Raw genomic sequence first — 23,734 nt, forward strand, 5'->3', positions numbered from 1 at the left:
TCCCAAGGATACAAATGATTGCGAAAAGTTCTGCTTGGAGGAATGGTCAAGAATTCCTCCAAATGTGTTCTCTAACCTTATTACAAATTATATGAAGACTCATGGGTGTCATCTTTGCCAGGGGTATTTGCTCAAAGGATGAACCGAGGGGTGCCAATTTTATATATTAACCTATTTTTGGGAAACATTTTAATTGGAAAATGTAAGACTGGTTGATTCCATAAAATAATTTATAAAGCGTACTATTTCATGTTGGATTTTTAAGGGTTCCAATAATTCTGGAGCCCACTGTACCCAATTATTGTTTTTTAGATACCCTTAAACTGAACTTAATTCTTGAGTTATCAAGTTGTTATTGTTGTTGCAGTGATAGGATTCATCCTACACAAGACAACTTTACTTCTGGGACCCCCTCTCTGTTGGATTATCTGGGAACCAGTTGTGGGTTCTCACAGTGTACGTGCATGAGTGCGTGCACACACATGTGTCTGTATCTCACTGGGTGTGGTGAACGAGATGTGGAATGACTCTCTCCATCCAGTCCTCATCTTCTCCGGTCACAGGTCATATGTTTTGCGTCACGTACGCTGGACACACCTCACAGTGCTCAGCCAACCGACTGAGTAGGAGTGTCAAAACTCTGCCAGAGCAGTGTCAGAATAGGGCTGTACCTACTGCATGAAGGAAGCCTAGACACACCCTTCCTCTAAGGCTGCTACCCCTGACCTCTGGGAGCAATAACTCAAACTCTTGCCCTACAGCCAATGTATTCAGCTTAGCCAGTGGGGTTTATTGGGGTTATGTAATTTTGAACATATGCCAGCTTCCTCAAAATGGCTGAATCTTCAGCTGGAATTCAATGTAATTATTAGAATGAAATAATATTAGATCAGTATCATCGTTCTAAGATCTTTCTCAAGGACCGAAACAACTGCCGAAAAATAATAATTGGAAAATAATTAGAAAATAGTAAAGAATAATAAAATAAGAAATTGACATCCAGACAAAAAGGAAAGTAAAAAGTTTTTTTTTTTTGGTTTTTTTTACGGATTAGACATGATCTATTTAAAAAATAGATCTGTAGAAAGATCAGCATAGAGATGCTGTAGAATTCATATGACTGAGACTATTATGTGTATGTATAAGCTACTGAATGCCTAAAATTTCCCTCGGGATGAATAAAGTATCTATCTATCTATCTATTTATCTTTTATACAGATGATGTCCCCCATTTTGAAGATTTTTTATCACCGAGATTTAGCTCAACAGCAGTTCAGTTAAAGAGGATGTTTTTACAGAACAAACTATTATGCAGGTTTGGTTTCATTATTGGTAATCATCCATCCATCCACTATCTATCCCATTTATTCCTGGTCAGGGTTGCAGGGGATGTTGGAGCCTATCCCAGCAAGTGTTGGGCGAGAGGCAGGAATGCACCCAGGACAGGTCACCGATCCACACACATTCACCCACACACTCACACCTAGGGGCAATTTAGGCTCTCCAATTAATCTAACCTGCGTGTCTTCGGACTGTAATAGGAAATCAGAAGAAAGAAGAAACCCACGTGGACATGGGGAGAACATGCAAAATCTGCACATGCAATATCTATTGGTAACAATTGGTGAAAATTGGTATTAGGATGTAATTTCTGGGTATAACGTCACTCTGCAACTTTTCTTTTAATGCATAGTTAAATGTGTCCATACATACACTCAGTGAGCATTTTATTAGGTATTTATTAGACTTATTTTTTAGACTTCTACTGCTGTAGCCTATCCACTTAGAGTTATGTGTGTGAGTGTGTTCAGAGATGCTCTTCTGCATACCACTGTTGTTATGTGTGGATATTTGTGTTACTGTAACCTTACTGTCAGCTTTGACCAGTCTGGTCATTCTCCTCTGATGTCTCTTATTAACAAGGCATTTCTCTCTGCAGAACTACTGCTCACTGGGTTTTTTAAAGTTTTTAGCACCAATCTTTGCAAACTCTCGAGACTATTTTGCATTAAAATCCAGGGGATCAGCTTCTGAGACACTCAAACCACTCAGTCTGCCACCAACAATCATTCCACGGTCAAAGTAACTTGGATCACATTTTTCCCCCATTCTGATGGTTGATGTGAACATTAACTGAAGCTCCTGACCCATATCTACACGAGTGTATGCATTGCAATGCTGCCACACAATTGGCCGATTAGATAATCGCATGAATAAGTAAACTTTTTCCTAATAAAGTGCTTGGTGAGTGTAGGAACAGTGATTCACACACAAAATGCCAAAGAAGGGTGTCCGGCTGTACACATATTCATGGCAGCATGAGGAGGGTATGAATGAATGGATTTATAACACTCCAAACAGGAGTCAGGATTTAAATAGAATAACCTGTCCCCCCCCTTTCACACCCAAGCCAAGCCGAGTGTAACCCTTGTAATTCCCAGGTCATGAGCAGGGTCATGAACCCAGGTCAAAAAATGTACAAAATATTTTAGTTTACCCTTTCACACCAACGCCAATCTTGGGATTTATTCGGGTGGTTATTTCAGTGTGAAATGGGTAAGACAGATCACTTGCAGAAGGCAACATTCAAATTGGTTATGTTAATTCAATTGCTAACATGAAAGGCACTTTTGACTTCAAACAGAATGTGTTAACTCTCAATTAACTCTATTAATTCAAAGTCACATAGGTGGGGTACATAACATGGTTGTGCCATAGGTGGGGTAAACAAAAATGACACAATAGGTGATTAATTATCATGGTAAAAATATTGTACATATATTTATATACAATGGTAAAGAAATAAGTCAAGCTATTTTTTCCTGTAAGCTCACATTTTAGTGTGGCTAAGCATTGGCGCTACTGCAGCTAATTATTCAGCGGGTCCATAGCAAACTAATGGTAGGCAACATGGCTGAATGAGTTTGAATACTATTTGTGCCTTGGTGTTCATTGTTTAAACAGGCATGGATGAGATGACCTTCAGCATTATTAAACTGTGGTTCGAGAACCAGTATCTCTTCATGGGACAGTGGAAAGCATATTCAAGTATTCCTATATTTACGTGGTGACACAGTCTTGCTATTAGCGATGATAATGGCGTCATGTTGGCACTATGAGGCAGATGTAAAAGTTAGCTAGCCAGCTGTCAAATTTCAGCTAACAATGTAGATAGAGTTCAAGCTACACTTGGAGTTGAATGGAATTAAATCATTTAACTGATTACTTTCTTCCATTCAACTCCAAGGGTAGCTGGTATTTTTATCCTCATTGTTGCTGCTGCCTCTTCTGTGCACCTTGGTAGTTGAGCGAAGTGTCAAAGGGAAATTCAGTAAACACAAAACACATTATTGTGTCGTTGATTTTATGAAAAAGGTTATGAAACATCCGTCACCCCTGTGATAATGTAATTGCCCCCTCAAATTTAATAACTGGTTTCACCACCTTAAGCAGCAATAATTGCAAACGAACACAATTTGGTATCAGTCTTTCTATGAGGATGAATTTTAACCCACTATTCTTTAGGCACAAATCACAAATCTCTGCCACAGCATCTCTAAGTCAGGATGTTACTGACTTCACTTAACAAAAATCCAAATTTTAATTTAGATTATTTTCAGTCAATTAGATGTGGACTTATTTGCTTTGGATCATTGTCTTGCTACTGCACATAAAGTAAGCCAATTACATTCAGCTCATGCATAGATAACCAGACATTCTTCCTTCAAGTTGTCCAGGTCCAGAGGCAGCAAAGCATCCACACATCATCACAGTAACATCACCATAATGGGACCTGTATCCTTGAAAAACTTGTACTTTTGACTAATCTGTAAATAGAACATTCTCCCAAAAGGCATGGGGATCACCCAGGCACTTTTTTGCAATTGTGAGATGAGCATTGATATATTTCTTGGTTAGCAGTGGTTTCCACCTTGGTACACTCGCATGGATCCTTTCTCTACCCTTTTTTCTTGACATGGTCATTTCATTGAGTTCTGTTAGCTGTGTAATTGCTTAAATCGGCACTCATCTTACATAAAGTACAACATCACATGTGGCCTCTCTTCTCTAACTGTTCTTGTAACGGAAGTGTGAATATTTAAAAAGTATATAGGTAAGATTCCATTGAATAGTCTATTGAATACATATTCACAGCTGTTCATGTTAGTTGGGAATATTTCTTGCCTCTCTGTGTGCCTGTGGTTTGGGTGGGGTGTGTTGGAGAATGTAAGTGGATAATTGACAACATGCATGTGTGCGGGTTATATGGACAGACTGGCTGTTTCCTGACCAATGAGCAGTTGAACTAGCATTTCCTTTAAATTGCAGCATCAGCTATTCCCGGTTGGCTCTTACACCTGTGAAATCTGTGGGAACAGAGAGACATGAAAATTGTTGGTTTTAATCTTTGAAGAATGTAAGCTTATTATTAAATATCTGTATTTATTATAGGGCTATCTAACAGGGTGGTACAAGTGAAGGTTTATTGTATTAGCAGAGCACTAGTTCAATTCATTGCAGTGGTGTTTAGTATAAGCGTATTGCTTTTTGCAAATCTAAGCCAGTTTGCTTTGTGTCTCCCAACTTGCTCAGGTCTGTGCCACACCACTTAACTAATTGTGCTCAGCATGCTGAGGGGCTTGGAGTAGCCTGTATAAGACTATTGATTTGGTGGTGGGTTCACATTGTTTTAGGAAGGGGAAGGTGGTATGGAACAATTATTGGGTTTTATTTTGCATATGTGTTAAAGTATATTGTTAACTTATATAGGCCTTCATTCCAAATCCCAGCAGCCTGTTGCACCAGTATAGCGTAAGTTTGATCGTGAGTGAGTGTAAAGTCAAGACTAAATGTTGTAACTAGTTAGTTTGAAACTAAAGTTGTGTCTTTGTTCGGTTTACACGTAGTAGGGAGTAGGTGTAAATTTAAGTCTTATCAGTTGGTGCAACTAGTTTAGCCTACATTTGAATTTGCTGTCATGATCCTGGATTTGTCGTGTCTAGGAAACGACAGAGTCCAAATCTTCAATTTGTCGAAAAACATCTTCGCGAGGGAAAAGACGACACCAGGCAGCAAGATCTTCAGGAAAATCAGACTTTATTAGCACACGTGCATAAAGCCGGATCAGCTCTCCAGAACTGAACCCCGACTGGCATTTGTACACCCATTTTATACACAGTTACTCCACCTACAACTCCTCCTCAAACCTCATTCTGGCAAATCACCCACACTTTTCTTATCGTTCGCTTTTATAAGACAAACTAAGCAGCAGTAATCATTGAAAATATACAGACAAACTAAACATTTCATTAATATTCACTTCTAATATACTTTTCTAATATACAGACATACTAAACATTTGATTAATTATTCTCTTCTAAGGGAATAAATGTACGTAGCATTCTTTGCTCTCATTTCAACAGTTTTCACTGTGGTTTCTTGCGTTTTCATATGCTCAGCTGTAATTAATGTTCTAGGTCAAATAGATACACTCCTGGCATAAAACATCGAGAGTCCCGGAGAAATCAGCTGTACAGTCATATCTTGCTCTGCCCGTGTCCTTGACAGTTTGGTCTACACAGTTCAAGACGGGCCCCCCCCCTGCCAGCTGGCTGGGCTCACTGTGTAATCCTAGCACAATTTAGCAGTTAATCAGTTTGAAACTATACAGGGTACATATCATACTTTAATACAGACATATTGATAAACTTTTAGCACACATCGTCGAGAGTTTTGGAGGAACCAGTCTGCTCACTAAGGCGGAGTTTGATTTTGACTTGTGATTGGTTATCGTGCTTTTAGGAGGGAGATCTTTCGTTCTGTGAATTTTCCCCTACAGATTCTGTCTGTTTTATTCCTTATTCTTGTAAATGTTAGTAATTTTCATCTTCTTGTCTGGTTTTCTGTTTACATTTATATTTCATTGCACTCGTCTTCCCCTGTGATGTCTGTGTCTCTGTAGCTCTAGCTCTACCCTGTCTGCATGATTCACTATTCGGGTGTTTTCTGAATTTGCCGGTTTCCCATGATTCCTTCTCAGTCTCGCTTTTCTTACTTCCTGCTTTTTCGCCATTCAAGTTTGTAGATGGCACTAATATACTAATAACAACTATCCAATAACAACAGATTTTGTGCACTACTAATTATATTAACATACTAATCGTCTGTCTAACTTTTTGTCACTAGTTTGGGTAACATACTAACTTTATCTATTTCTGCTCTATGACTCTGCCTCCCTGTTCGATCTCTAATTGCCTGCCTTAATTCAGTGAAGTGTTCGCACCTGCTATCCACTATCTCTACATTCCTTAACCCTGTGCAATTGTCTACTCCCTAGTCCGGATCCGTTTGGGTTACATGTGTGTCTATGTGAATACAGTCCCGCGTTTTCGTTCCTCCCTCGTCATTGTATGATTGCCCTTTCATGTGTCTTTGTTTATTTGTTAGACCGCCCTCACTCCCATGCCCCGCCTAGGTTGTCTCATTCCCCGTTACGTTTTGGATTTTCCCCCTGTTTACTTCATTAAACCTGCCATTTTTCTCACACCCCTGAGTCTGCGATTGGCTCTTCTGTCCCCCAAAACCTGAGACTTTTGTTATACTGGTGCAACAGCTATCATAAAAATGTCAGCAATTGACATACTTTCTAGCGATAATTTGGTTAAACCTCCTTAAAGAATATATATCCATGGAACAAATTACACTCCAGCACCAAACCTCAGTCTTTAAAACAGTTTGGGGCCCCTTAATCTCATTAGACTTGGCTGTTAACTAATCCCGCCAACCAACACACCAGAAAACCTTCACCAAAATCTTAATCTCTTCCTTTTCATCATCTTGCTTCTCCAATCTCATACCTCCTACATCAGAACAATTTTTCCTGTCATGTTTATATGTTTATCTACATGTCCGTCTGTCTGTCTGTCCATCCATCTGCTGGGTTTTATAATATCTTGTCATGCACATCTGTTTGTCCATCTGCTTGTTCTCAAGTCTGTCTGTCTTTGTATTATGGTATTAGGGTGGGTGGGAATGGAGTGGCTTCAAAGATAACATGGTTGTAGTAACAGAGTATTGGCTAATGGGAGTACTGGAGTAAGATATGTGGCAAGTTAATGGTGGTGTAACATATTTTTGACACCAGGGGTCACGACACAACTGCACTTGTTTTTGTGGAGTGATATGAAAAAGTCGAAGTGGCCTGTTGCCCATAGCAGTGGTCTTTTATTCAGAAATATAAGACCACAGAATGTCCAATCAGAATGGAATATTCAGCATATCCGTGTATATAGAACATTCCTCTGGAAAAAAATGTTTTAAAAAGTGATATTTGAAAATCGTGCCTTGTGCTACAGAATGTGCTACATTTTACAAACGGCACCCCAGACATTTCAATTTAAACCTGGTATGGGTTGGTTTATAATGTAAGCGCATTATTGACCACCAAACCTGCACAGCACCAAATGTTTCGATTGACACACCCCCTATCGCCATGTCCAACCTAGTGTTGGGAAGTTTAGTTCACTAGAATAAATCAGTTCAATCAAGTCAGTACATCAAAATGAATTTGTTGTGTTTTGAAGATGAGAGACTCAAAAGAAACTTCTGAGTTCTTAAGTTCTTTTCGCAGACATGCTACCTCTGTAAAGCCAGAAAAAAACTGGCTTTACTGAACATACCATCTCATTCCTCTTTCTGCCCAGCTGACTCCCTGCATGAATGGGGAAATTCTTCTTCTGCAGCAGACACGCAGGGCAGTGATGTGGCAACCGCGGTTCTGGGCGTAGGTGCATGATGAAATTTATTGCAACAAACACACAATCAATCATGACTGTCCGAAACTGCAAAAATGCTGCAAGAATTTGGCAGTATTCTCAGGCATTGAGTGCAGTCTAATAAATTGATAAATACGGGTTAATTATCAATGTCGCAAATTGCCAATTTGGGGTTCCTGCGGTACATTTCCTGGTTTTTGGGCATAGTTCATTTTTATCATCGCTTCATTCCTCATGCTACACCTGTATGCTGCCCTTAAAGGGGCTACAGCCAAACAGGTGGTGGCCTGGTCTGACACATGATGATCTGACACAAGATGTCACTTGAATGCTAAGCAGACGTTAGCAAATGCTATGCTCCTCACACACCCATTCGATCTTGTTAACCACTGATTTTGTGGTTGGTGGGGTGCACGAACAGCTAGCTGCCAAAAGTCCACTAACAGTTAACAGTTCTGTGAGTTAAATATATCCTCCTATTGTATTGATATTGATATGAAATGGTATCACTTGTATCATTAATATTCATGCCATGTGAATTTCAGAATCAATTTTAAAAAATGTATTTATCAATTACAAGGCCTTACAAAGCTATTGCAAATCTGGTATTCGATGTCCTGTATTCAATGTATTCCTCTAAAGAATCTTTATCACATATGGTTATAATAAGATATACTTTATTATAATCAATCAAAAGAATAGAGTTATACAGATTACAGTGTAAATATCATCTTTTGCAGTTTGCTGATCACATGCAAGTTACATATACCCCTTTAGCTCTTTCTAAGTTACCTTTCCACCTATGATGTTTAAAAATCAAGGTACACCCCTTAAATATCCATCCTCCTCTTTGGCCTTTACCTTATCTTATGGCTCCCCCTTCACGGAGATAAAAGCTACTGAACTTCCATTAATACAATGGGTACGAACACCCCTAAAGTCTACTACTTATAAAAGACATAAAAATAAAAGGAAACTTATAATGTATTACTTCTATGTATTACTTTTCCTACTTTTACAAGTAATATAGATTATAATTACCACCCATGCCTTAAATATAGCCAGCTCGTTTTCTGTGGGATTTGATCCCTCCTCCTTGCTGTTGATGAGCTCTTTGAACAGCTGCATTGGTTTGGGAATCTGGGGCAGGATCAGGACCCAGACTTTCGAAAGACGTGACTTTGCACTTCGTACTTCTCCTGCCTGTTGTCTGGGATGTGCACTGGTATGTCTTCGAACACGTCGGGGGTTTTTGCAGTGCAGCCGCAGCATATGCCTCTCCTCACTGACACCGAGGTTAGGGGGGGAGGCTTCAGGTTCTTGCGTGGGTCCAGCAGGAAGGTGTTCTGTAGCGTGGAGGAACCCCGCGTCCCGTCTGTTGGCCTCCAGGTGCAGTTCACGGCTCCAAGCATGTCATAAAAGCCCTTTAACTCTTTCACCAGCTTTTCTGTATGATGAGGGATGCGCATGAACACCTCTTCGACATCAGTCCTGCTGCCACAACTCTTGGGCTGAGTCCGCACCGCGTACGTCACTCCTCTCTCCATATCCATATCCTGGAGTGGCGCGCAGAGGGAGCGCGCCACTCCAGCTTGACTACAGCTGTCTTGCGTTGCTCTCTCTTCAACAGCCCTTAGATATCTTCTGAAGCAAAATTCTAAGATCCCATCCTAAGGTCTAAAAGCTTATTCCTTATATATCTTTTTTGCATACAAAAGTGTACCTTTTTGATAAGAAATGTCCCCAATATTTCAAGCGGGAAGACATTTATCTCTTATGTAACTTGTTTTTTAATGAACCTATTAATTATTTCTGTTTTTCCAATTGTCATTTTCTCATACCTCAAAAGAAATTTCCCCAATATTTTATTTCATGTGCCCCTCCGGTTTGGGAATTTCCACCATCTTAATATACGAGTGGAAAAACACTAGCTCTTATGTAATTTTTAATGAACCTATTCATCACTGGTGTCTGTTTCAATTTCATAGTCTCTCCTTGACTTCCTCCAAACTTTGATCTCATGCAAGCCAGAAGTTAAAGCCTGCCACCATCTCAATACACTCTTCAGGTGCCCCTTTCAGTGGCGCCTTAAGGGATCTACAAAGGACATCCAGCCAATAGCTGAGTGTAAATCATCCCCCAACTTCTTCTACAGTCAGTCCTTTGAATCTATCCGATAAATTATTTGTGCTATAATCAGGAAGGCCCTTGAAGCCTCTTAATATTCTTTCGGTATTGACATCCTTTCCATTTTCCTTATTTTTTTTCTTTAGCCAGGCATTGTGCCCCTCCCCTGTAGGGTTGGGGTATTCTCAGTCAGAACTTTAACCTTGCTCCTTAAAACCCTAAATCTAAGTCCCCCGACTTCAGACTCCTCTACTGACAAGCATGGCTGCTCATTATCTGGGAACCACATATTTTTCTTCTTACGGGCGTTCTTACTACCACCTTGATGGCGTGTGCGAGGGGTTAACAATGCATTCCTTTCTAACCCATCCCCCGTCAATCTCTCATCAGGGGGGCCTAGGGCCGGGTCCTCGACACTATATTGTAGAGTTGCTTGCCCCATATGAGACATAGAGACCAAATCTGCCAGGCAGTGATATATATTTAGAGGTTTATTTGCATAGAGTTGGTGGTAGACCATGTGTAAGAGGAAATTAATGCACTGTGCCACAACATTAAAAAAAAACAACGTCTACAAATGAGGGCCTTTTGGCTGTTCCAGAGTCTAGGTTAAGAACTAAAGGTGATCATAAAAAGTCTCATGTAAAAGCCGTGAGACTCTAGAACAGCCTCCCCTTGAATATTAAATCGGTGGAATCAGTGACCGTCTTTAAATCCCTCCTTAAGACTAATTATTTTTTAGAACTGGCTTTTACAATTTATCTCGATTCGACTTCTCTTACATGCTACTGCCATTTTTGTGGGACAGGCGTTTTTTGCATGAGGTGTTCTGTGCCTGGTTGAAATTAAGTGTACTAATTGAGTGCACTGCTCATTTCTATGGTGCATAACTTTATGGAACCTCAGAGGACGATGGGCATCCCCCTATAGCTAATTTTATATTTTTATTTGCTCTTATGCATTGTGAAAAATGTATGATTAAGTTATTATTATTATTATTAGTAGTAGTAGTATTAGTAGTAGTATTATTAATATTAAAATGGTACCTGCATAAAACTGAACCGAGGAGGTGGCGGGAGAAGGAAAAGATATATGAAATGTCCATGAGATTAAGAGGCCATAGCCTCTGTCTGTAGGTACATTTTTTCCAAATTTTATTGTTAAGCAATGGTGCTGAGCCTTTTTTTTGATAGCATTTAGATTTGTAATGATAGAAAGAGATTTTACTTTAATGCTGGCATTTTAAAATCAGAGCTTGAACGTGATATGGCCTTATGACTAGGTGGACCAGTTGGCTTAAATGTACATCAATAAGTAGAGAATGTGTATTATGTAATTCAGAATATTTATAAAAAGTATGTATGTATGGTCTATAAACACTGAAAATGATACCAGAAAAAATAGAATGAATAAATACACTGCAAAAAAAAAAGGAAAATCATAGTATTCAAGTATTTGTGTTATATTTAAACTTGACATCTGTCAAACACTTAACAGTCATTTTTTGTGCAGTATCAATACATCATGCTAATATACAGCTATATTGTGTATTGACTGTGAAAATATCCGTCATTGCACGAAAGAAGTATCCAGGCCAATTGAGAACATACACTAAAAGTAATATAAAAAACAATCCAAAAGGGAACTATCCCTTTAATAATAATAATAATAATAATAATAATAATAATAATAATAATAATAATAATAGCTTTATTTGCATAGCACCTTTCATACAGACTGCAGCTCAAAGTGCTTAACAGGAAAAATACAAACAAAAAGGCAAAAACATAAGAAAAGCACAGCAATGATAATAAGGTTTGGAGTTGGAGTTGTAGAAATCTGCCAAGTTTGAATAGTGTGCTCGGTGAGCCAAGATGCAATTTTAACAGGTGGGTTTTCAGTCTGCAAAGGTCCTCCTCTGACTGGGAAGAGAAGGTAACCAACAAATGCAGAGTGGAGTAGTCAAGCGGGAGTGTAAGTTATGATAACAGAATGCAAGTTGGACACTTTATTCCTTGTGCTGCATCATAGGCTAGGACTAGAGCTTTGTAGAACTTTAAGTGTTTTGTGAGTGAGTTGGTGTGCTAGCCACTTGTGTGTCCCCTCATATGTTTTATTTTAAATTACATGAAGGTATGTTTAACAATGTATTTCACTTCAGAAAATTATTCTGGTGTGGTTGCTCTCAACAAATCAAAAAACACATCCGTTCTTCAACTTCCTTCTCTCTTTCTCTTCATCTGTTTTCCTGTTTCTGCTGTAGTGGCGACTGTGAAAAAGAGAAAGAAGATGACTGACGCGGTGATCTACTCAGAAATCAAATTCAAGTTGAATGGTGAGGACAGTGGGAAAGGAATTGAAATATTACCCACCAACCATTCTGGCACACAGACTCAATGTAAGTATGCCTGGACACTGACATCATATGAGGGAAAATGAAACTTAAAAATGAAACTTTGTTTGAAGTGTTAAGTTAACTTAATGTAACATGTCTTGAATGCAGGTAAATGCAGCATGACAGCAATATGAAGTTATCAATGTATACAGATGATATAAAGTAGAACTTACTGTGGACTGCTTTCTTTGCAATTGAGACGGCCTCTTTGTTAACCTCCACAAAATACATATGCAGGTAACTCCAAAATCATCTGGGTCCTGTGTGGAGTGATCTTCATTCTTTTGGTTGCAATCATCGGAATGGCCATCAAAAGTAATGTGGGTTATTTATTCCTGTCTTTCCATGGGTGTGGGTCCAACCTGTAGTATCAGGCCACATGTTCATTGCTGAATGGATACCTACTGCTTCAATGTAGCTTCTGGAATCCAGAGTCCAGTCATTCAGCCAGCTGGATATGGAGAAGTGCCAGGCAGTGATATGTATTTTTAGATTTATTTGCATAGAGTTTGTGGTAGAACATGTGTAAGAGGAAATGAATGAAACATTTAATTTCCATGTGTAAGAGGAAATGAATGAAACACAACATGAAAAAAAGCGTACAAACCCAAAAGGGACAGAACTCACCGTGAAGAAACACATCGGGCCATATTTCCCAGCCGGCTGTCATTAAATATTACTTCCATGTTATCAAAAAAAAGTATGGCTTAACAGTTTAATAATAATAATAATAATACATTTTATTTGAAGTGGCGCCTTTCTGGACACTCAAGGTCACCTTACATTGTACAAAATACAAAATAAACATGGTAAAAACATATCTAAAAAATATCTAATTAAAAATAATTTACAATGAACATACAATTAATATCAAACAAACAGACAGCAGACAGAGATAGACACAACAACATGTAAAGGGAAGGAAACAGTCAGGGGTATGCAAGAGTAAACAGATGAGTTTTGAGAAGTTTTTTGAAAGATGACAGTGACTCTGTATGGCGGATGTGTATGGGTAGAGAGTTCCAGAGCCTGGGTGCTGTAGAGCTGAATGCTGGAGTCGGGTGGTGGGGATAGACAGGAGGCCAGCTGAGGAGGAGCGGAGAGTGCGAGTTGGGGTGTAGTCGTGAAGAAGGTCAGAGAGATAGGGGTGTTTAAGGTGTCAGATTTCATTATTATGTTCCACTGAAGGATCCATCATCTACTTCTGCTTTTCATTTCCTTTGCCGTTCTGTGTGTCATCATATGCCTGCGTGTGGATGGGGCTGAGACTGTCGACTGTATGAGCTTCTTGATTCAATGTTGACAATGCACCAGAGAAGCCGGCCACTCTGCATCCATGTTGTTGTTATCGATGAATGGCGTTAAGATGAAACGCTGTGCCACATCTACAAGACAACTACAGACTTCTCAAGTTTGCATAACTTAGTTAGGGAGATGTGACATTATGACCGAGAGTGGGGGAAGTTTCCAGGAGTCCGGGAGCTTGTGCCAAAATCCAGGAGATTTCCAGACATTCTGGGAGAGTTGAGATGCCTGCTAATATCATTTAAAAAGTCACAGAGAAGAAACATATATGGCCCTATTTCCCAGCCAGCATCTACGAAATTGCGAGCTGGCATGCTGTTGATTTCGCATTTTCAGGATGATCCCGATGCCTCCTGTAATTTTGGCTCGCTGCACGCCAAGAGTGTCAGTCAAGAGTTAGCAGCTTATTGCCAATTTGGTGTAGCTCATTGCAATTTTTCGGTCAGACAGGTCCGCCTTTCACCCTTTTGCCACCCACCTGCTCAACCCAGGTCTAAGGCACAAGTTTCAGTAGCTATTAATTTCTGTTAATAGTATGCTGTTCAGTTTGTCTTTGATATTGTTAAATGCCACAAGCTGGAAAATGCATTGGTTAAATTCCTATATTTATTTTTGTTTTTAATTGTTTGTGGCTATTCTCATTGTAGACTGTGATTGCTCAGATACGATGTCATTATTTTTCTTAGACCGGTGTGTAATGAGAAGAATGGCACAACGCATCTTGAACAATCTTTTCATTTAAATTATGTGACAGTAGTTAGTGCTCTGCGCAAATTACGGATAGATTGCATTTGTACACTCAGTTTGAGAATTAATCCAACAATATATCCAATAATATTTTGCAACAATTTCTCTCTTGGCATAGATGTAATATCAATGTACATGTGAAGACATAATTACAGTTTTTTTAAACAAGGAATGACCATTACACCTACTATGATGTGGTTACTACCAACATCTCTGAGCAGTCTATCTTGCAGTTAAGAGAACTAAACTACAGTGTTTCCAATGTATGCCAGTACCATATATGCAAGCTGCATTAGTTATCTCCTAGCATATCTTCCTCACTAATATCATCCAGTTGTGCTCAGTGTCAAAGAGACCGATAAACAACAAGACGTGTTGTCATTATTTTTTGTCTGGCAGGCCGGCTACATCTATAGATTGCCTGGGCCAAGTTCAAGTTCAAATAAGACTGCTTCCAGGGCGCTGCACTGTGGCGACCTGCGGTGTTTTTCTTGTTGGCATGTTGTCATCTTTTGTCGTCCTTCGTGTATTTTATGCACTTTTACTGCAGTTTTTACGACTCGACCTGTTGTGTATTACCATGGCTTTGCCTGCATGGATTATCGGACTTGCCCTGCTGATTTTAAGCGCCTATTTTATTCAAGGACTCAATCACGGTAACGCTGCGGGCAGCGCTGCAATTCAATACACTAGAGACTTCCTACTACAGTGTAAATCTAAAGCTCCGGTCAACCTAAAAGTTGACTCAATACCGAGCTTTTTGCGGACCCACTTTCACACACAATCCAAACGAAAACGGGGGAAGAAAGGCGGAATCAGACAGAGACTGAAAAGAATGAAGAACAAACTTCCCCTGCCCACCTGCTTGCTGATCAACGCCCGGTCCCTGAGGGGGAAAACAGATGAATTGACAGCAAATCTCCGCCACCTCCACGAGTACCGGACTGCCTGTGTGATGGCGATCACGGAGACGTGGTTGGATAGTCAAGCCCCGTCCAGTCAGGCGGAGCCGGCCGGTTTTACCGCATACAGAATGGACCGGGACTCCCGTGTCACAGGAAAGTCACATGGCGGTGGTGTGTGTCTCCTCATTCGGGACGAATGGTGTGGATCAGTAGTGGTAAGGGAACGTCTTTGTACTCCTAACATCGAACTGCTCTGTGTGTCACTCCGACCATTCTATCTCCCTCGGGAGTTTCCACAACTGTTCTTCACCGTAGTGTACATCCACCCCCAAGCAAACACTGCCAAAGCATCGGAGGCGATCTATAATCTCTCTCAGAAACTTGAAACCATGTCTCCAGATGCTCCAAAATTTATTTTAGGTGACTTTAATAACTGCTCCTTGCGAAATAGTCTACGCACTTATTATCAATATGTGAAGTGCCACACGAGAAAAAACAAGATCCTGGACATGTGTTATGGCACTGTAAAGGGTGCCTACTCTGCCTCCTCCCTGCCTCCACTGGGGGCATCAGATCACAATGTGGTGTACCTCCGACCAGCATATCAGAGGCTCCTGAAGAGGGAGAAACCCCAGGTCAAGACTGTAAAGATCTGGAATGAGGACAGCATCTCTGTTTCGACTGCACCTCATGGGAGGTTTTTAACTGTCCAGACTTGAACGAACAGACCGACGTGATTTCAGACTATATACAGTTTTGTGTAGATTCAGTGATACCCACTAATACATTTAAGACGTTTTCTAATAATAAGCCCTGGGTATCGAAAAAAACTGAAGCACCTTTTAAATAAAAAGAAACTGGCCCACACTCAAAACGATGCGACAGCCATGAGAGACATACAAAGGGAAATTAAGAGACAAATTAAGATGGACAAGAACATTTACAAGCAAAAAGTGGAGGACAATATGGCCCTGAGCAACCCCAGACATGCATGGCAGGGCATCAAAGCCATGACTAGCGCTCCCCATAAGGGCAGAGGAAAGCTCCACGCAGGACTGGAGGGTGTAGAGGGGCAGGACATGGCTAATCAGCTTAATGCATTTTTCTCTAGATTTGAATGTGATAGCACTGCTGAGACTGAACAGGTTAAGTCTTCCTTAATGACAGCTCATAATATCGCCATCAACCAGTCAGAGGTTTTCAAACTGTTCAGAAGCTGTAATACACATAAAAGCCCAGGCCCAGACAATATCTGTGGTAACGTGTTGAAATATTCTGCAGAACAACTGTCTCCCATTTTCAGTTCTATTTTTCAGTCTTCTCTGGATCAGCATACTGTACCTCTTTTATGGAAAACGTCCATCATTGTTCCCATTCCCAAGGTTCCTAAACCCTCTGAGCCCAACGACTACCGCCCCATAGCACTAACTTCATTAGTGATGAAATGTTTTGAAAGAATAATTAAAAGGCATATAATATCACATACCCAACATTCACTGGACGCCTTACAATTTGCCTATCAGCCTAGTAGGGGGGTAGATGATGCCATTTTAACCCTGTTGCATCTTGTCCACTCACATCTTGAGGCTCCAAAGACGCACGTAAAAATTTTATTCGTAGATTTTTCTTCCGCCTTCAACACGATTCAGCCTCATATCCTGGCCCAGAGACTAGCGGATGAGTTTTCCCTGGATGGTCGTCTGATTCTCTGGCTGCTGGACTTTCTAAGTCAGCGAGTACAGCAGGTGAAAGTGGGCCTTGCACTGTGAGGACAGCCTATACAGTCAGTCACGGAATATAAATACCTCGGGGTTGTCTTAGATAATAAGCTGAAGTGGGACAAATATACTGAATCCATTAACAAAAAGAGCCAGCAAAGGCTTTACTTTCTTAAAAGGTTAGCCTTATTTGATGTCAATCTCACCATGCTTAAGATGTTTTACAGTGCCTTTGTTGAGAGTGTTTTAACTTTTGGCCTTATTTGCTGGTTTGGTAATGCAACAGAAGCACAGAAAAAAACCCTGAGGAAAACTGTAACCAGTGCCGGCAAATTGCAGGGCTTTAAACTGACCAGCTTAGAAGAGAGTTACAGAACCAGGTCTCTCAAGAAAGCAGAAAAAATCATCTCTGACCCCAAGCACTCTCTGTGTACAGCCTTCGACCGGTTACCTTCTGGGCGTAGGTTCCGGCAGCCAGCCTTTTCAAAAAACAGGTCCAAACATTCATTCATACCACAGGTGATTAAATCCCTGAATGGTAAGGTCTAACCCACATATTTTATACATATTTTATATATTTTTTTATATTAATATTTTATTCACTTAGTTTAAATCTGTCTAGCGGGTCCAGCCAGAGCACTACTTTTATTTTGTTATATATGTCGTAACTACCAGCAGTTGCTATAGTGCACCGTGTTTTTTTAATTTAATTTAATTTTTTTAAATTAATTTTGGACTTCAGATCTGATCTGTTGATGTTATATGTCTGTCTCTATGTGCTGTGCCTGTTTTTATGTAACACCACCAACAATGTTTTTCTACCGAAAACTAATTTCCCCACGGGGACAATAAAGTACCTACTACTACTACATAACCGAGGAGAAAGTCGCATAAGCAACGTGTGGAAACCCCAAACACCGGTTTTCTACTCAAAACAAAATCGCTCAGTTCAGTTTACTAAGCCATATCATTCATATGAATTAATTGTACATTATTTTTTCATTTTGTTTGAGTAACAGTTCATACCGAGTCATTCATTGCTGCGAGCAGCTTGATAGCCTGTGTTATGATCTTCCCTGGTGTTATTTTGTTTAGTAAAACTTAAATAATACTTGAAAAACATGCCAGTATTTCTTAGTTAGAACAGAACCTTTAACATATTGAGCTACAGATTTAAAGGGGAATTAAAACTAGCCCATACTAAATGTTTAGTATTAGTATCACCAGCTGGTGTCTACCTTTAGTTAAGTGATGACATATTAGAGTTAAGCGGGTCCTAGTTAATTAGCCCACACAGCTTCTTTCTTGATACATTGCAATGTATAAGGAGAATGTCTGGACATCATAATTGGGTTCCCTGTTTCTTCTTCAGTGGTCAGGCTCCATGGAGAATCAAGTCAGTGCCATTTCCAATCTCAGGGAGGACAACAGAGGTTTGACATGTGCCCTAATAGATGTCAGACTGTAATCCCACCCACGGTATCTAAACATCTCTGTGAGTATTAATATACACTGCTCAAAAAAGGGAACACTTAAGGGACATATCTGATCTTGATGAACGATTTATTCAAGTTGAAAATCTTTACTGATGTACATTGTATGATTTGTTGAGAGCAAAATAATGTAACAACGGTCAAAGGAAACCAAGATCATCAACCCATTGAGGGCTGGATTCAAAATCATACCGAAAATCAAAATAAAAAATTTAAATCACAGGCTGATCCAACTTGTGTACATTTTTTCACGGCAACTTATAATGTGACTCAGCAGTGTGTATGGCCCCCGCGTGCCCATATGCACCCCCGACAACGTCTGGGCATGCTCCTGATGAGTCGGCGGATGGTGTCGTGGGGGATCTCCTCCCAGACCTGGATCAGGGCATCAATGAGCTCCTGGACTGTGACAGTACTTGGCAATACATAACGTCCCATAGGTGCTCAATTGAATTTAGGTCAGGGGAACGTGAGGGCCAATCAATGGCATCAATGCCTTCCTCATCCAGGAACTGCCTACACACTCTGGCCACATGAGGCCGGGCATTGTCCAGCATCAGGAGGAACCCAGGGCGCACTGCGTAAGGTCTGACAATCAGTCTGAGGATTACGTCCCGGTACCTAACAGCAGTCAGGGTACCGTTGGCTATGACATGGAGGTCTGTGCGACCCTCCAAGGATATGCCTCCCTGGACCAACACTGACCCACCAGCAAAGCGGTCATGCTGGATGATGTTACAGGCAGCATAAAGTTTCACGCCTGTCACATGTGCTCAGTATGAACCTGCTCTCATTTGTGAAGAGAACAGGGCGCCAATGGTGGACCTGACAATTCTGGTGGTCTCTCGCAAATGCCAATTGAGCTGTACGGTGTAGGGCTGTGAGCACAGGTCTATTAGAGGACATCGTCCTCATGCCACCCTCATGGAGTCTGTTTCTGACAGTTTGGTCAGAAACATGCACACCAGTAGCCTGCTGGAGGTCAATTTGTAGGGCTCTGGCAGTGCTCCTCCTGTTCCTTCTCACAGAAAGGAGCAGATACCGGTCCTGCTGCTGGGTTGATGCCCTTCTGCAGCCCTGTCCAGCTCTCCTTGTGTAACAGTCTCCTGATATCTCCTCCATGCTCTTGAGACTGTGCTGGGAGACACAGCAAACCTTCTTGCGACTGCACATATGGATGTGCCATCCTGGTGGAGCTGGACTACCTGTGCAACCTGATTGGGCTGCAGGTACCACCTCATGCTACTAGTAGTGACATGGAACACAAAACTAGAGAATAATCAGTCAGGAAGGATAAGGAGAGAGCAATTGTCTGTGGCCACAGACTATTACCTTTTTGGGGGTTATCTTGCTTTTGTATCTCCATTGCATCTGTTGTCACTTTGCACTAAAGCAGGTGAAATTTATTCACAATCGCTTGTGCTTCCTAAATGGACAGATTGATATCCCTGAAGGAGAGATCATCCTACATTTTGCAAACTTGATCTTGAATGCACCTAGTATCTCTGCCTCTGATAAATTACCTGGTGAGCTATATTCTGAAGTTTACTAACACATCTTATGAAATTAAGAGAAAAGGCGTAGCACTTGGTTGGCCTTAGTTCTGGTTCAGATGGCCTTAGTCTTGAAAATGAGGTCTATTGAACTCAAAATAAATATAGATGCAATTATTCGATTGAAGTGCTGCTGTTGAAATGGGGGCAGATGCTCATAAAACTGATGGCTAAGAATGACTTAGGCTGGACTCATCAGCATGTGCTTACTTGTCTCTTGTTCTGTCCTTAGTGCCTGCGTGTCCAGTTAACTGGTTGGAATACAAGGACATGTGTTACTTCATTGGTCGCACAAAGCTGACCATATTATCGGCCCTCATCTCCTGTCGCCAAAACTCTTCTGAACTGGTTCATACAGAGGATTTCAACACACTGGTGAGAACAGATAGAGAGTGCAGGGGATCCCCTAATTTAAAAATAATAAAAAGGCTCTGGTAGAAACCCCTGGTGTAGTCTTACTAGAGATACGGTAAGTGTGACCATGAGAGGAATTAATGTTTGATCTTCACAGGAGCATGAGGAAGGGCTATCTTTTCGCCTATCTTCTGTTTGGTAGTGCTTCTGTCTATACCTGAAGGGCAGGTATAGACAGAAGGGGAGAGGCTTGTAGTGTAGTGGTTAAGGTAAATGACTGGGACACACAAGGTCGGTGGTTCTAATCCGGGTGTAGCCACAATAAGATCTGCCCAGCCGTTGGGCCCTTGAGCAAGGCCCTTAACCCTGCATTGCTCCAGGGGAGGATTGTCTCCTGCTTCGTCTAATCAACTGTACGTCGCTCTGGATAAGAGCATCTGCCAAATGTCAATAATGTAATATAATAAAACCTCTTCTTATCCCTGGATTACCTATTACCCTTCATTTCAGAGATGAGGAATATATGGGCCATTCTACGGAAGTCATTTATACAGTTAGCATAATCTAAATGTACAGGTGCATCTCAAGAAATTAGAATGTCGTAGAAAAGATTATTTTCATGCAAGCCGTAATCATCAAGATTAAAACAAAAAAATGCTTGAAATATTTAACCTTATGTGTAATGAATCTACAATATATGAAAGTTTCACTTTTTTAATTAAATTACGTGAAAATAACTTTTCCACGATATTCCAATTTTTTGAGATGCACCTGTATAAATACCCTTTAATAAAAGCTGAGAATGTGCCCTTTAACTTCATGTGAATTGTTTAATCACACACTAAGTTTGAGTACAGAGTCAAATCAAGAAAATATTTATTTATCCCAATCATTGTGGAGCTCACTGTACTATACCCTTTATCCATTAACCTATTATCCCATCTAAACTACTGGTTGCTGTGTGCACGCCCATGCATGTGTGTGTGTGTGTGTGTTGTGAATTCTTTAAAAATGCTAAAACCTAGCAACTCACCATTTGGTCTTGATTCAGATGAAGGCTTCTTATTGCCTGGCTAAAAAGTTCAGTTCAGACTCAAACAGTGTGTGTTTTTGTTGTGACATAAATTGGGGACAGCCTTTTTTCAAGCATAACAAACAGATACATTGGCCATAATTGATTTAGCAAGTTGCTCCCCTAAAATGTTAAGATCACCCATTATCACATATCTTGAACATACATTTTTGTTCTGTAAGTGTTCTATTTTAGCCCCCTTCAAGGTTTGAAATGTTGTGTGTTCAGATATGCTCTTCTGCATACCACTGTTGTAATGTGTGGTTATTTGCGTTACTGTCACCTTCCTGTCAGCCTGAACCACTCTGGCCATTCTCCTCTGACCTCTCTCATTAACAAGGGATTTTGAACACAGAACTGCCTCTCACTGCATGTTTGTTGTTTTTCACACCATTGTGAAACACCAACTCTAGAAATTACTCTTGAAAATTCCAGGAGATCAGCAGTTTCTCAACCCACCCTGTCTGGCATCAACAATCATTCCACAGTCAAAGTCACTTAGATTACATTTCTTCCCAATCCTGATGTTTGGTCTGAACAGCAACTGATCCTCTTGACCATGTCTGCATGCTTTTATCCATTGAGTTGCTACCACATGATTGGCTGATTAGATATTTGCAGTACAGGTCTACCTAATAAAGTGGTCAATGAATGTATATGAAGCTGTTAAATAGTGCAAATAGTTCAATCGCATATTCAGGAATGGGAAAGTCTATGAGTTTTCAGCGTTTTACGTTTGTGGAGTGTCCCTTTTTTGACTGTAATTACTGTCTCCTCTCACAGATTTTTTTACGACCACACATGGGTGATGCGAGCTACTGGATTGGCCTGATCAAGTTAGAACACTGGTTCTGGATGGATGGCAGGCAATTGCAGAATGCAGTTAAGTAAGTCCATGACCTGACTGATCTCAGGTTTCCCTTGTAGAATGCAGGGTCATGTTACAATTATATTATATTACAAAGCATTTAGCAGACACTCTTATCCAGAGTGACGTACAACAAAGTGCAGATCGAACACAGGAACAAGTGTGAAGAGGACCCTAGAGGACAGTACGGTTCCGAGTCCTGGCATGACCATACAGATACAATTGGAATCCTTGAAGAATATATCAACTTAAACTAGCATACCACGGTTGGCAACTAGAATACCCCGAGTACAACAATACAATATCTAATGTGGAAATATAATTCACAAGGGTCAGTTGGTTTTCATTGCACTTACAGTCCCAGCCATTATTTCAGCAAAAAATTTAGCCCCCCAGTGTTCCATATTCCAGAATCTATTGCTAACTGAAAGTCATTTGTGGCTCTGGTAGCTCAAAAGGTTGCCACCCTGGTATGACAAACTGCTAACTCACTCACCAGGCTTTACTGTTTCCTTTTCTGCAGGTCTTTCTTCAGTAATACTGATCATTTGGAGAGAAGCTGTACCACTGTGTCCAAAAATGCCATTTTTGCAGAGAAATGTGATGCACTGATGGGTTATATTTGTCAGAAGGAAGCCAAGACTTACGCTTGATGAAAACAATATAATATTATGCTGATATTTAGTACGTATTTTCAGTTATGTTTGAGATCAGAACAAAATTATTTGAACAAAAGGAAAGCCCTGGCATGTTTCAACAAGAACAATAAAACGTGTGAATGACCTCTGCCTGATTTAATTATTTCCCCTCATGATTTGTTTTGCCCCTTTTAAGCTGATAACAGGGTCTTTGAAGCTTTTGGAATTTCACACCATTGGAATTTAACTGTCCTGAAGATTTTCACAATGCTCATGTCTCCATCTAGAGGTGTGACTTGGGATAGACAATAAAACCGCACTAAATTACCAGTGCATCCAACAAGAGACCACAAAAAGTGGGTGCAAACTACACACATTTCATCTGGGTTCTTAAGAGCAACAGTATGCTAACTGCAGTCTTAATACAGCCAGCAAGAAACCAAAAAGATTCATACCGAAACTTTGCTATAGTGGCTGGTAGCAACTGCTTACATACAGTATAATATTGATAAAGAGTCCATTACTTTAGCATATATTTCACATACATATGAAAATGTATTAATCTCAGTATAAATTTGCCTATATTAGTGAATATATGTATTTTAAAATATAATGATCAACACATAGGGTAGTGTGGCATATGCATATCAAGCAATATAAAAAGGATTCAGAAAAACTGCATTATACACTGATATCATTTATTTTGAGTACTTTCACTAATGAAAACAAGTATATTTGATGTGGACCCGCTATACTCTATGATTCCATGGACTGATAAAAGGTA

The 23,734-nt window shown here is 40.3% G+C and overlaps 1 protein-coding gene and 1 long non-coding RNA gene across 6 annotated transcripts; one reads left to right on the forward strand and one right to left on the reverse strand.

The window, feature by feature from the left end:
• Positions 1-11,329: 11,329 nt before the first annotated feature.
• LOC133122868 (uncharacterized) lies at positions 11,330-12,748 on the reverse strand. Its single transcript, XR_009708152.1, has 2 exons — positions 12,471-12,748; positions 11,330-12,171 (listed from the first exon to the last, which is right to left on the reverse strand). It is a non-coding gene; the product is annotated as an uncharacterized LOC133122868 (long non-coding RNA).
• Positions 12,007-23,094, forward strand: LOC133122867 (killer cell lectin-like receptor subfamily B member 1A). Of its 5 annotated transcripts, none has more exons than XM_061233099.1 (6): positions 12,007-12,300; positions 12,535-12,612; positions 18,345-18,467; positions 20,251-20,393; positions 22,228-22,326; positions 22,836-23,094. In XM_061233099.1, the coding sequence occupies exons 1-6, from the start codon at positions 12,030-12,032 to the stop codon at positions 22,848-22,850; spliced, it is 729 nt and encodes a 242-aa protein (XP_061089083.1). In that variant the 5' UTR covers positions 12,007-12,029; the 3' UTR covers positions 22,851-23,094. The 5 variants fall into 5 exon arrangements, with proteins under 5 accessions (XP_061089083.1, XP_061089081.1, XP_061089082.1 ...); XM_061233097.1 differs by having other exon boundaries at positions 12,015-12,300; positions 22,228-22,331; XM_061233098.1 differs by lacking the exon at positions 12,535-12,612 and having other exon boundaries at positions 12,016-12,300; positions 22,228-22,331.
• The last annotated feature ends 640 nt before the right edge of the window (positions 23,095-23,734 follow it).

Source organism: Conger conger, chromosome 2, assembly GCF_963514075.1.
Source record: "Conger conger chromosome 2, fConCon1.1, whole genome shotgun sequence".
Taxonomy (NCBI): Eukaryota; Metazoa; Chordata; class Actinopteri; order Anguilliformes; family Congridae; genus Conger; species Conger conger.

Coding starts and splice junctions, on each gene's coding strand:
- LOC133122867 (XM_061233097.1), top strand. CDS start 12,030: ATGAAGGTATGTTTAACAATGTATTTCACTTCAGAAAATTATTCTGGT. Junction 12,613..18,344: donor CATCGGAATGGCCATCAAAA/GTAATGTGGGTT, acceptor TTTCTTCTTCAG/TGGTCAGGCTCCATGGAGAA. Junction 22,332..22,835: donor CAATTGCAGAATGCAGTTAA/GTAAGTCCATGA, acceptor CCTTTTCTGCAG/GTCTTTCTTCAGTAATACTG.